This window comes from Solea solea, chromosome 9, assembly GCF_958295425.1.
Source record: "Solea solea chromosome 9, fSolSol10.1, whole genome shotgun sequence".
Lineage (NCBI taxonomy): Eukaryota > Metazoa > Chordata > Actinopteri > Pleuronectiformes > Soleidae > Solea > Solea solea.
This window is the reverse complement of record NC_081142.1, coordinates 15,011,471-15,026,000: the sequence shown is the minus strand read 5'-3', so window position 1 is coordinate 15,026,000 and position 14,530 is coordinate 15,011,471. Positions and strand designations below refer to the sequence as shown.

At 40.8% G+C, this 14,530-nt stretch overlaps 1 protein-coding gene across 2 annotated transcripts in view; it reads left to right on the top strand.

Moving 5' to 3' along the window:
- LOC131466117 (cAMP-specific 3',5'-cyclic phosphodiesterase 4D-like) overlaps positions 1-14,530 on the top strand; it is a 93,717-nt gene that overhangs the window by 9,710 nt on the left and 69,477 nt on the right. Inside the window, exon 3 of one of the 2 annotated variants that reach the window (XM_058639268.1) lies at positions 7,346-7,536. In XM_058639268.1, the coding sequence (XP_058495251.1) occupies positions 7,346-7,536 (191 nt within the window). Of the gene's footprint in view, positions 1-7,345; positions 7,537-9,938; positions 10,342-14,530 lie in introns of those variants that run through there. The other variant, XM_058639270.1, reaches the window with a different exon arrangement.

The following is a 14,530-nucleotide window of genomic DNA, read 5'->3' as shown; positions in this document are numbered from 1 at the left end:
CATTTCCTGGAGACTTTCCTCTAACCTTAACCATAATTACTACTGGCCTAATCCTAAAAAAATTTAGTCATTTACGATATGGGGACTTGCTTTTTGTCCCCATAAGGAAGACAAGTCTGCATAATGTGACTGTGTAAACAGATTTAGGTCCCCATAACATTAGTAATACTTGTACACACAAATACTGTACACGTGGTATATAATGTGTTCTTATAGAAAGGTTACAGTGGTTTTTAAAGAGAAACTAAAACTGTTATTGTTATTTATTTGGCAAATATAAAACCAATATGATTTAATTGATTAATATATATATATAAAAAGATTTTGATAATTAACCAATGCGGTTAATTTAAAGCAGCTGTGCCTTTGAGTGGTGGTCTAATAAATGTGTTAAGCACTGGTTATGGATGCACGTTAATGTTCTATACAACTGTAAATGGTGCTACATAGTGCATTGTTTTTATGATTGCCTGTTTTATTACATCAATTATCGTGTTACGTAAATGTTTTTCTTCATCAGTGCATGCAGGACATGAGCAACTGTAGATGTTTATTGCATCCTCAAATGACAATAAAAGAAAGATGACACTGTCAAAGTGGTGACACACAGTGGTGAACGTAGAGAACTATCACCTTTTTTTTTTACTTACTATATACAGACTGTATATAAAAGTCTAAAGCCTTGAGATTTGTGATTTAACTATTACCTTGATAGTTTTGTAACACTCTTCTCACTCTTATGTGCCATGCTTTAGTGTATGATTTTTCTCTAAATGGTAAAACAAAATCTATAAAATTGACATTGTGTGCTACTGGAGAAGACCTGAAACCAGCTGTTGAGATTATAATTCAAGTCTAGTTATTTTTGTAACCAGCAAGCAGATTCGCCCCCTGGTGGCTAACCGCTACTTCTGTCTTACTTCCTGGGCTATGTCCATTTTTATAAGAGTCTATAGCTCAGTGTTCCGACACAGAAGCAGCTGTTTTACCACAAAAAAATGCCACCGGGTCAGCCCCAAAACCGACTGACACAGTTAGAGAAAGTGAATGTAGCACTCAACGGATGATGAGTGACTTCACTCTGCTATGAAATACCTGCCCAGAATAAACTGAAACATTTAAAAAGTGAACGTCAGTACTTTTGAGCATCCTCACTTAAAGGTGACATCGAATGCTTGTATCACACATATATGTTAGTTATGGAGGTCTACTTACATATATTAACTTGTTTTCACGGTTAAAAACGTCCTCATCGCTGCAAACGAGCCGATCAAAATATCTCCTCACTGACGCGCTCGTCAGCCGCGCTGTTTCAGACCAAAACCACACCTGCAGAACGTGGACTGTGTTGTGATTGGCCAGCCAACGAGAGCTTTCCCACTGTCCTGTGATTGGCCAGGTACCTGGAAGTGACGTAATAGATAGGCCAGCTCTCAGATACACAGCTCCCCCTCTGGCACGGTGGATGCTCTGCATCTCAGCAGCTACAACGAGAGTAGTTTTTCTTCTTCTGCGGTTGAATGTACGCAACCGGATGTGCCCGGACTAGTGCCCACACCAGGAGGCGCTACGGTGGTGAGAGGAGTGGTGAGGATTTCTGATGACGACATCAACTTAAGGAAGTGCCGATCCGCTTCGCAGAGCCCAGGAAAACAATACAACACTATTTTCTCAGCAGTGGCTGAACTGTTTGTTCTGAAACTTTAGGGTTTCATAAACGAGGTAATGACGCAGATACACACACAAACGCAGCGTTAATTGGAGCTTCCGGTCTATGTGGGCTTTAAAATTTTAGCGTCTAAAATTAGTACTGAATGTGAAAAGAGAAGAAAAAAAAACCATCATCTGTTAGATCAGATGCCCGAAGGTGAAGTCACCTCTTGACTTCTCTGATTCATCACCCTCACCCACAGTCTTCCTCCGTGGTATTTTGAGTATTCTTTAGAACATTTCAGCCTTCGTGAAAACATTGCGCTTCCGTGTGCCTGTGGAGTTAATCACAGCACACCTACAGATGCCGGTTATTTATAGACCAATGCCAATCACTGTCTTTGCGGTCCTGGGTGTCATTATGCACTTTAGACCCTAGGTAAATGTTACAGCTTTGCATTAATGGGGAACATTCACACATAATCACACATCGCTCACACAGCGGGCTGGTTTATCCAGCATCGTTATGAAGAATTATTATTCATTTTGCCAATTAGGAAATCAGCAGCAGCTGTGTTTTGTCTCATGAGTTTATGAAGGAGCAGTGTCTCCTGATGAAATGCACTGTCTCTCTGTGTGTCTCGCTCTGTGGGTGTGTGTGTGTGTGTGTGTGTGTGTGTGTGTGTGTGTGTGTTTGACACCTTTTTCCCATAAAAAAGTGTCAACTCTGTTCCTCCTGCACTCGTGTGAAAACATATGTGTGAGGATACAGCAGATGGATGCGCAGTGCATTGTGGGATACCTACTGTGTTGAACTTTTCTGTAAAGCATCAAAATACTGTCTGAGCTCCCACTGTACACACTCAACACATCTCACATCTACACCTTAATCATAATGACTTAATGTTTAACCCTAACCTAAACCACAATTCAAATCTTAGCCCCACCTTTAACCACTTCCTCAGAAGTGAGGTTCTGCCGTATGAGGACTACAGGTCTAAAGAGGTACAGCCTCTGAGACTGTATCGTGTCAGTATCAGAGAACGTACAAGTGTACCATGTTGTTTGTTTTCTGAGCATTAAGACGAGAAGGGGATCAGCCGTGAGTCCCATTGTAAGGTTCTGTTTAATGACATAAGAGCTTTGATTGATGCAGGCGAGTGCAGATGCCACGTTCACATGACTAATCAACCAATTTGCAGAAATGAGATTGGAGAGGGCGCGAGATTGGGAGAGAGAAAATGAGTCACCAAATCACTAAATCCAAGACAACAAATTAATACGGAGAAATGAATTAATTGTCTACTGATTTATTCTCCACATGAGGGTTGTGGGGGAGTCAAATCCTGAGAACGGTGTCTTTATTTGGTAGGCAGGGTGTGGGCTGTGCCCGATGCCAGTCTAGCCACCACCCTGACGGTACCGTACCATTTTTACTCTGGTACCTCAATGGAAAGGTTCCAAAGATTTGGGGCGAGTTATTTTGGTTCTATTCCTAATGGAAACCCGAAAAAAAATATGTACTGAACAAAACTGAACCGCTTTACTAGCTCTACAGAGACGTACAGAGATGTTATTTTTTTAGAACTGTGAGAGGAAGCCTGAGAGAGAAACCATCAAGAATTACTGAAGGAGAAGACGAGACAAACAATAAACAAGAAAACTATCATCACAACTCATCTACTGGCAAATGCAGGGCAACTTCTGTTTCCTCCACATAAGAGCAAAACAGGGAGCTGCGTCAAAATTAATCCGTGGACTTTTTATTTTATTTTATGTGAACGTACGTCACATATATGCTGCAACAATGGGCTCAGCTATTTCTCCACGCGTGTATGTTGGCTGTGTTTACCCACAATGCCCTGTGTTGTAGCGGACCGAGACCTACGTTTTTAGGCTGACCAGAGTTCACTTTTTTTGGTGCGCCTCAGAGTTGAGTTGCACATTCACACCTCCCCAAACGAACTAGGGTTCGATTAAGAAGGGCTGGTGTGAATGCGTTTGCGTGTCACTGTGTCCTCCTGTCCCACCGTGTTGAAAACGAGACAGACACTGATGTCTGAAATCGCGCGAGTCACTGACTGCCGCTCAGTGCTCTTGATTAACGGAGAAACGTGTGGCAGAGACGAGCGCGCTCGGTTTTTATAGAGGCAGAGCAGAGGCCTGCTGAGACTCCACCGTCCCCCACCTCATCACACACCAGCCCCACGGCCTCCATCTCATTAGCACTTCCTGTATGACATGGTGGGGGGACCACAGCCAGGTGATAACACAGACAGCTGCCTCCTCTCTGCTGGCTGCTGATTGGCTGGAGGAAACTGTGTCTATTCAGAAGAGAGAGCGACAGAGGCTGTTGAAGCAAATGAACAAATAAATAATAATATGATCAATGCAAAAGCTTAAAAATCAGCAACGTACTGAAGATACAGTGGGGAAGAAAACGGTTTTAACTTTTAACAGACAAGTAGTAAAGTTTGTCATTTGTCACTGACCTATTTCTCAGATTGTAGTGGAGCTCTCATGCAACTTAGTAAAATAAACTTTATGAAATGAGGTTTAGTGTCTTGCTTTTGGACTTTTTGACATGTAGAGTTTGTAAATCCAGTCTAACTTCACAGCCTCCATAGTGCGTAAGATTAAGTTAGTTTCCTCTTACAGGTGTGGATGTAAACACTGTAATTGTTTGTGTGCACTCGGTTAACTGGGTCGTCTTTTAAATGAAAATGAAAAAATTAAATGAAAAAAATTGTACTTGCAATGTGACAAATTAAAAAAAAAAAAAAAAAACTCTCCAGAAAAGGTCCGAAAGAGGTAACACATACAAGTACGCGCACACACACATAAACTGGGGTTGGGAAGAAATTTGATTACTGACTGGTTGCATAAAAAACTAGGTATTATCTGATTACTCTATGTAATCTGGTTTCTGTCTGAACACAGTACAACATAGGAATAAAACGTGTTAATAGTGGCCACAACAGAAAGAAAATAACATACACTTGCCTGGGTCGTATTCATTCACAAGCAGTTTTTAGTTTGGATTTTACCCTCACAGTTAAGATTGAGTCTTGAAAAAATACTCACAAAGCATCTTATCCCTCCTGAAAACTGTGAGGAATAGAAAAGGATTCGCTCTAGGCTTTAAGAGAATCTGAAGTAAAGGAGGAAAAGCATTATGATGTTACTTTTAATACTCTACTATCTCCTCTATGTGCTGTAAGATCAGAGTGAGACTTAATTTTCCTTAAAATGTTTAAGCCTTTGCCTAAACTCTAGTAAATAATATGAATAATAATTAAAAATACTATCAATAGGAGAACCGGGCACATTTATGTGTTTAGGCTACTTAAACAAAACACAAAATATGTGAATTACAGTATGTCCATTGTCCATTTTCTCTGGATCAACCAATCACACATTTTTAAGAAGATGACAACAGTGTCAACCACATCTGCCAATTAAAGTGTAAATAAACCACTTTTCTTCAGGTAAAAACCAGTGTATATGGTAAAGTAGTAATGCTATTTGTCGTTTCAGATGCAAATCTTTGGCATTTTCAAACTCTTTGTGCGGAGTTAGCTGCAGCAAAAGGGGGTTAAATTACAGTTTAATGTAAAAATTATAATGTAAAAACAGTGAATACTATAGAGTAGAGTTGTCAGCTCTTATTCAACACACTCAATGAGCTGAGCCTTCACAGTTATTTCTTGGCCACAACTCGATGCCCATTTGTACTGCTAATCTCAGCAGGCCAGGATATGTGGAAAATCTGCACACTCTATTGTTGGACAGTATAATCTCATCACAGAGTAATTTGGATGCAACACCAGATTTACATTCTTTGAGTGTCTCCACACAAATCACAGATAATCACCTTAGATTTCCTACTACAAATGGGCTGAACTGCTGTGTTTTTACTTTTCATTTGCCAATTAATTAAATAAAAATCAAATAATAATATATTAACCAGCCTTTACATGCAATTTCAAGTCCACAATTGCATTTTCTGCTGCATTATTTACAATTCATGACATGAAATCCTTTGTTTATACTAACTGGGACCAGCAGCTGTAGCAGGCAAAAAAACCCAAAATCTTTAGATTCACAAGGAAAAGTCCATGTCCAGGAGCACAGGTGGGGACAAAGACTGTCTGAGACTGTCAGGCATGTTTAGTTTTTAATGCTTTACAGCACCAATCAGGGAAATTAAATTCCTTCTTGGAAGATCAATATCCATCAGTTCTCAAGGGGCCAGTGACTCCTTGAACACATACTCCTCGATAAAGCTGGGGCCTTGGCCAAAATGGACATGGATTTTGGAATTTAAGTTGCTGCTTCAGTATCACACGCACACATGCACGCATACACACCGTCTGGACTTGCTTTTTTCCCCATAAGGAACTCCCAAAAGTGCGCCTGTGGAAACAGATTTAGGTCCCCACAACACGGGTCATACCTCCACACACACACACACACACACCTAGCCATTTAGCCGAACCTTAACCATCACAACTGAATGCCTAACTCTAACCTAAACTTAATTCTAACCGTAACCCTAAAACCAGTACTTAATCCTAAAAAGGCCTGTTAAAAATGTCCTCACAAAGATCGGTTTATTTGACAATTAGTCCACACAGCTTATGTAAGACATGTACACACACACACACACACACACACACACACGCGCACACTGCCATGCTGTTGTTTGTCAACCAGATGGAGCTGCAGTGTCTCCACCTGTTGTTTCTCATCGCTAATGCATCAGTGGGTATTAAATGGATTTACAAGAAGAACACGCAAAAAAAAGAAAAGAAAGAAAAAGCGAGACTTGAATGTTCAGAGAAGTGAAATCAAACAAATGACTTTGGTTGTGTCAGATGTGAAAAGTGTATGCTCCACGACTGCAATGCCCACGGGGCAGATAGATCGGACGGTTGCCACATGTCCCTGTAATGACACAGGCTGATTTGTGTGGAACCAACTGAGACAACAAAATGATTTCATCAGTCAGTTTGTCATGGCAGCACTATTAAATCACGTATGTGTGCGGAACATATACACGCTTCGACCGCGGTGGTCGTAATTGTAGGTCATTAGGTGATATTTCAAAACATCTGCACAGTAAAGACCCATCGCGAATGTTTTATTAATGTACGTTTGAGCAATTTGTGTTATCATTCGCTTACTTATATAATGGAGTGCACACTTTTCTTTGTTATGTTCATGTGAATCACCTGTCACAGTGTTTATCTTCATATCGTCATTCTTTTCTTTGTTACGTGCCCAACAGTGACACTTGGTCCTGTTAGCGTACCTGTTAGCAAAGATGGCGGACACTATTTACATTCTGGGAATGAGGTCCCATCCCCCTACGAGTGGGTCTAAAAAGTGCAGTATTAGCGTTGCAGTTTCAAGCCTCGGACCAAGTGTCACTGGGGGGCACGTAACAAAAAATAGAATGAAAATATTTCTCAACTCAAGGGAAAAAATACTCCCCCTATTCTAGTAATACAAAGCATGTATTATTTGTGTTTTTAATATATGGCTGAAGTATAATATTTAGTCTATTTTGTCTCAGCCTCCAAAACTGAACCAGGTAGATGTGTATTCTGCTGATTCAGTTATCAGCTTGTTTCCTTTATTTTAGTTCACGACTATGTTGTGTTGATCTTTTTCCTCTTCTCTCTTGACACAGAGTCGCCGGGATTCTCTCCCTCTGGTTAACCAGGCAGTGCGACGGCGTTTCTCCGGCCCGCTGGTGCTGCCTCCATTGAGGAGAAGACACTCGTGCCAGGAGCACACGCGGCTGCCTACGGCACACGGCGTGCCGTTGGATCAACTCGAAGTGCTGTACAGAAGAGCATTGGCCAGCCATGACGAGCACCGGTTAGTGTCGCAGTTTGTTTTTTTTCCCCTCTCTGCTGTTTCTTTCTCTCTTCTTGCCTTTTTCTTTATTGGGTTTAAGCGGGTTGGCACATGACATGTTGAGTGAGAAATGTCATTGGCAAGCATGGCTGCAGCGTGAAGAGAGGTCCAGACCAAGTAAGGCTTTCTTTCTGTGGGTTTCTTCTCTCCTCAACTCTCTTTGTAGGTTACATTTGGCCCTTACAAAATAAATACTGATAGTGTACTGTAAATACTAGGGATGGGTATCAGTATCGGTCCAAATCACTGGATCGAAAAATCCTATATATATATCGCATGCTTCACTGTGCACGGACTATAAAAATGTAAATAGAAATCAGCAAAAGCCTTTTAGCTGAGTCATCTTTAGGCTGTTTGTTTCTTCTTTTTTTGGGCGAACAATAGTTGTTACACAGTTGGAGAATGATGTCTTTGGAATGACTCAGCACAAATGTGTTTTTAACAGAGTCATACATAAATGGTCTAAAATGACTGATATCGGTATCGAGTTTGTGATATCGGTATCGCACACAGAAAAGTGGTATTGTTGCGTCCCTGGTAAGTACTTTTATTTTCATGTCATTCTCTGTGCTCTTAGTGCTTGTGACGCCACAGTAGCCCATACTGTCAGTGTTCTGCCCATACTGTCAGCAGGATTTTCTTATTTTTTTCTTATTGTTTGGGTTTTTTTTCGACTAAAGGGATATGGGACGACATTTTTGATGTGTTATATCTTTTGACACTTGGGGAGAATGATGAGAAGTGCACAATCATGCTGTTTTTTTGTCAAACAGATGGAGCTGCTGTGTCTCCACCTGTTGTCTTTCTTTGCTGTCCCCATATCCATTAGAATGCATCAGCGGGTGTTGTTATTCTGGTGTGTGTGGTGTATTTGGCAGGTTGATCGTTGTTCAATCAAGTGGAAATCCATTAAGACTAGACTCCTCTTGTTTGTGACTTCAGAAACCCTCTTTCTTTCTTTGTTTATTTCTCTCTCTAAAGCTGGAGAGACACTACAAGATTTTTTATCCAATTTTACCCACGATTCACAGTTGGGCAGAGTATGCTCCAGTCAGCACTAGTTAGGGACAGTCGGCATGGCTGCTCGGCACAGAAATCTGTTGTAGTGTGTGAGGGGGAAACGGACCCGACCCGACCTCAGTCGCAGTCAATCAAACATGTTTGAATTTTCTGAGCCGACTCTGGACGCATTTGGGTAGTGAGGACTGACAACGGATTATAGCCAATGAAAAATTAAAAAGAGTTGGTAGGACACAGGAAATAGCGTCAGAAGACAAAGACAACAGGAGGTAGCGGGAATATCAAAACAACGATGGCAATGTTTGTTTATCCTTTAAACTGTCGCTCTCCACGTAGTCTGTGATCAGTCATGAAATGTGTGATGCCCAGTCTTTCAGTCGTCATAAAAAAATAACAGTCTGATAACAGTCGGTTTGTGTGTAACGACTGTGACATTGTGTCATTAGTCCTCAGGGTAAGGTCAGAGTTACCTTCGCTCATTAGCGCTCCGTGTTTGTCTAAGTCCAGTCAGACTCTCGTGAAAACTGAAGGGTTTCTGTATGATCAGCTGATTGAAGTGACAAATGTGTGCTGCCCAGACAGTAACAATAGAGGAGTAGACTCCTGCAGAGCCAAGGCATGAGCAAACTAAGCTGCTGCTTGGGCCCCCAATAATGTGTGTATAGAAAAAACCCCAAAAACGTTTTAACAAATTACAGAAATCTCAATATCTTTAGACATATTTAGATATCTAAATAGCGTTTATCTTAAGTTATTTGTTTTTATTCTGTAGTCTACTTTGTATTCTATTATATTTATGTATTATATATGTTTTTATTTAGTTAATGTTTGGGCTATTTTTAAAATTTCTCCTACTAACAGTTAGGCCTTGTTTGTCTGTTAACTTTCTGACTAACCTACTACACTGCTGCTGTAAAGTGCTACTGGATGCTTGAATTTCCCTCAGGATCAATAAAGTATCTACTCTATGTGCAGATTAATACTCGGCCTCTTTTGTGATTTTACTGCCCTCTACACAGATTCGGTGTAAATAATGCACATTTAATTAACGCAATTCATAGTGTGACATTTGCATCAATAATAGTCAAGCACTGAATGAATCAAATTCAGCTTAGGGCCCCATAAAGGCTCGGGCTTAAATATTTTTATTGGTATAAACTACTTTTTAGTGACTGAGAATATTCACATATTCCTCCTTCAGCCCATTGGTTCAATGATAAAGGCTTGAGAGAGAGAGAGAGAGAGGGGGGGGGGGGGGGGGGGGGGGGGGGAGAGGGAGGTGGGATTGAAGAGAGGCTCAGAGCGTGAGTGGTTTGCTGTCAGTGAGAGTTGAAGCTCGTGGACGTCAGCAGCAGCAGCAGCAGCGTGAACAGTGCGCCACTATGTCTCTCTCTGTGTGCGTTAACAACGTGTGAAGCGCAGAGTTTCCTCCTCTCTCGTGGACTTCCACGCTTGCTGAAACCGCGTCCACTCAGAAAACAAGAAGAAGACAAAAGAAAGAAGAGCGAACAAAGTGCTGTTAAAGGGAAAAAAAACAAAAAACATGGAGTGTGCCGCGCTGAACAGAGACGGAGCGGGACTCGCCAAACCGCCCAAACATCTGTGGCGACAGCCCAGAACTCACATACGCATCAAACAGCGCTTCAACTCGGACACCGAGCGCTACCTGTGCCGCAACCGGACTCTGGAGAAGCTGCGACCCGGGCTGAGGAAACCCCGCATGTCCTGGCCCTCGTCTATGAAACGGTAAACCGCATTTCCCCCTGTCAAGTAAACCAAACTCTGGTTTAACTGTCAGTGTTTTTGCTTGAAAACAAGAGTGGAGAGAAAGTAATGTAGGATGACATGGTGACATTACAAACCTTCTATCTTTACTTCATTCATATGCATATATGTTCACATGGTATGGCAGACAACATGAACAATAAACACAGGAATAACGTCCATGAAATAGTTTATATTTTAATTATACCTGCCAGAAATTGTTAAATTTTTCATTCTCCTTTCTTCTAAAAATGTATTCAAGAACATTCAGCACGTTTTTTGTTTTATTGGAGCACAGCAGGAACAATAAATGGTCCTGTGCTACCAGTATGGATGTGCAGATGATATTGTTTGTGATTCTTCTCTGACTCTGGCATCAAAAAGGCACATTTTCTCCCTGAAATCTGCTGCTTACTCCATAATTCACTCTTTTTCTCTTACCATTCCCAGTTGAAAGACACTGCAATTATTTTAATGAAAAAAAAATAATGGTGAAATAATGCAGTGCTGCTGACGTTAACTGGCCCTAAAAATCTTGCATTTTAGAGTGAGTTGCTGTCATGTGATTGGTTGAGTATGTGTTTGAGTTCATCTAGCAGATGAACAGATGTGCCTGATGCCGAGGTCTGACTGCACATTTTTAGCACAATTATCTGACAGACCTAGGTTGTCGAGACACGCAGCATTATTCTGCACCGTGTGTCATCGTGACCGTCAGTTAATGACTGATCTGGGAACCGAGTCACGACAGAAAGTACGGCCAGTTTGATTATAATTCCTGCTTTCCACGAGATTATGTTGTATAATGTTACTGACATTGACCAGTGAGTGCAAGAGGAGTCAATTTCTCTTTGAGGGACCGATGGTCCAACCTGTCCTCTTCTCGCCACTTGAGACGCTGTATTAGTCTAATTTAGTCTAGGCTTAATATATAGTAATCAATGATAATAATAATAACAATAATAATAATTATGATATGAATGTAACAATAACCAGTCAATTGGAATCTAAGTGTATAAAGAAGATAAGTCACAGAGATTCTCTGTGTTGCTCTGAAGGTCCAGCAATTTGTTGTTACGGTCATTAAATCTGACCTCTGACCTCCTGTAACGTTATCATACATGGAGGAAAACACTTCATTGTAAGATGTGACCTGCTTGGCATTCAGTAGCATGGTTCTGGCCCCTTAATTAAATGTTTAAATCCAGGGATTTCCACCACTGAATAAGGTCACATGTCTGATGCTACAAACACGCCCATAGTGCTAGTTGAATTTTGAGGATGTTTCGCTCCAAATGAGGACAGAAGAGTTGTTCACGGAGTTGTCTTCGTAGTTACGTCTCTGTCCTTGTGACGTATGCGGGGATGTCCTGTGCTTTGCTACACGTGCACAACATAGTTTACGCGCTAATGTTGTTGCCAGAATTGACGGGGAACGCAAAAATATTTCCACACCACGATTTGAGAGAATCGAGAGTGGGTCAATGTGGGTCGATGTGTCGCCCAAAACAGCAGTTGCCATGGTTACCATTAGTTGGCAGCAGTTTTGGTTTAGCAGGAGGAAGTGACGTGTCGTCGTGCTACAAAGGCTACGACCGTGGTTACATCCTCGATACCACCTTTGTGACGTCATTTTCTATCAATGTTTGATTTACGGTTGCCATCGTGACACCCGCGCTCATTACGAGTGGTCGTGTCTGGTACCTCTGTGTAGTCTCTGTGTACCTGCGAGTCTTCTCGGAGATCATCGCCATCATCAGTTATCAGTTATCAGTTATCAGTTACCAGTTACCAGTTATCAGTTATCTCTCGGTGGACATTGACCAGCACCGGTTTCGGCTGTTGATGAAACTGTGCACAAATTGCAGCCGTGAACCTGTATCCTTGGGAACGTCTCGTTGCTTGATGTGTTGTGTCAACACGGCAGAAGGCTTAGGTTCAGGTAACATTTAATGTTCATGCTGTTCATGCTGACCTGTTTACGTGTAACTCAGCGGGGCAGAGGAGAGCAGTAACCTTACTGTCATGTGTCTACATTCTTGGAAAATACCACAGCTTAGCAAACATGTAATTCAATATTATGAATTATAATGAATCACATTTCCGACATGTAACAAAACGAAAGAGGCTGCAAATTTAATGATGACACTGCACTGCAGGGTATTTTGGAAGAAAAAGCCCCTGAAATAACTGAGTGAACCTCCCTCTGTTTCACAGCGTCATTCTTTGCTTTTCCATTGTCGACGTGTCCGAAAAATACAACACGTTATCAACAAATGCTGACCTTTTTTTTCATTTGGACAGTGTCAGTGTTGTCGAGGGAAAATTAAGAGGCCCACGTTGAAGGAAAAATCAATAAAGGTAAAGAGTAAAGAGATGGTAGAAAGTCGAGAGTTCACAGTTTTACTCAACAAAAAAAGTCAATATGGAAAGATTTTCTTATCAGCGACGTCAATTTGATGTGTGTGCGCGACGTCACGTTTCATGAAGAAGTGTAGGAAAACCATAATAAAAGAGAAGAATATACATGGACTACAGGGACAGTGTGACCACAGACGAACAAATAAATGGTCTGAGTTGACTGATTTAGTTGAATGGGCTTGAATAAAAATCCATATTAACTCGTCGTTCCACTCGAGGTATTCCCTCCGGCTCTGCGTCAGTTTGATTCTTGAATTTCATCTCTTCAGTTCTCTGTGGACACTATTAGAGCCACTGTGAATCATGCTGCCAAATGACGACCGTTGAAATGGAAACATGTTGTTGAGCTGTAAGTAGGAGTAAGAGCACTGAGTCACCCAGGTTCATGTCCACCAACGGCAGCAGCACCACTGCTGGCACCGTACAGTATTTTTATTCCTCACTGAACGCCTCACTCCAGATTACTCATATGACTGTTAAATATAGATCGTCCTCAAAACAGGAACGTTGAAAAATAAACGGTAACTCCATCTTAAAGTGCAAAAAATAACTGTGTGACATATTTCATCCGACAGTCTGTGTCATTTTTATTTAAAAATCTCACAGTAACATTTATAGGCCATACACATTGTAGTTTTAATATAATTTGGGCTGCAACTAATGATTATTTTCATAATCAATCTATCTGTATTTGGAATTGTGAGGGAGTAAACGGCCTGGAATAAGTGCAGAAGTGTAGTTCTCTCTCTCTCTCGGATCACTTGATCGTCATTAGGGCTGGACGTTATGGACTGAAAATCTCGATATTTGTTAGCTGAATGGCGATACTGGATATATATCTCGATATTTTTTCTGTGATGTAATTGGGGTTTCCCCCAAAGCATTATAGCACATTAGAACAGTCCATTATAAGTTTAAGCCACATGCCAAATGTCAGAGGTCACTGAAATAAAAATGCTCAATAATATACAGTCATTAATTAAAAAATACAATAATGTTACAATTTTAGTGTGTGTGTGTGTGTGTTGTCATTTTAACGCAAAATGAACTATATCGATACAAGCGATATTGTCCCGTGTTATATCTCGTTTAGAAATATATCGATATATATTAAAATATCGAGATATCGCCCAGCCCCAATCGACATTATGTTGAAAGGTTATCGTGAATATTATCGATCTATTCCGCCAAATACAGTATAATGCAACAGCCACTTTACATTCTTGCATTTTTTGGGGGTTGTCTACATTTGGATTAACCAAACAATTAATTTAATGATATTTTGTTTGTCTTATATAGCTTTATTTTTATAGAAACAACTATCTGAGACCAGAAGACTTATAAGAGCTGGAATTGCAGAATATCCACCTTGTTTTATCTGCATGTTAATGTGTGTAACCCCAGGCATGCTGACAGGCTTATTAAGGTCACATAACACGCTGGCAAAAGGCAAACTGCAAAGCGAAATTACCCAGCAGAAGTTCACTATTTTGCTCAAGGACACCTCAACGGTTTTAAGGGTTTAAATCAGGGCCCGGAGCTAAGAAATAAGTCAATAAGTGTATGTATCTCAAAAGAATTTTCTTCAATGTCAATATAACAAAGGTTTAATTACAGCTTCGTTGTTTTTATGTCTGTGGTCATTGACGTTTGGATTGGAATGCTGTGAGTTTTTATCAGTAACATTAATTAGGGTTCCACAAAATCACCCCTGTTGCTATGGAGCCCATCTGTTTATTCAGCGATAATG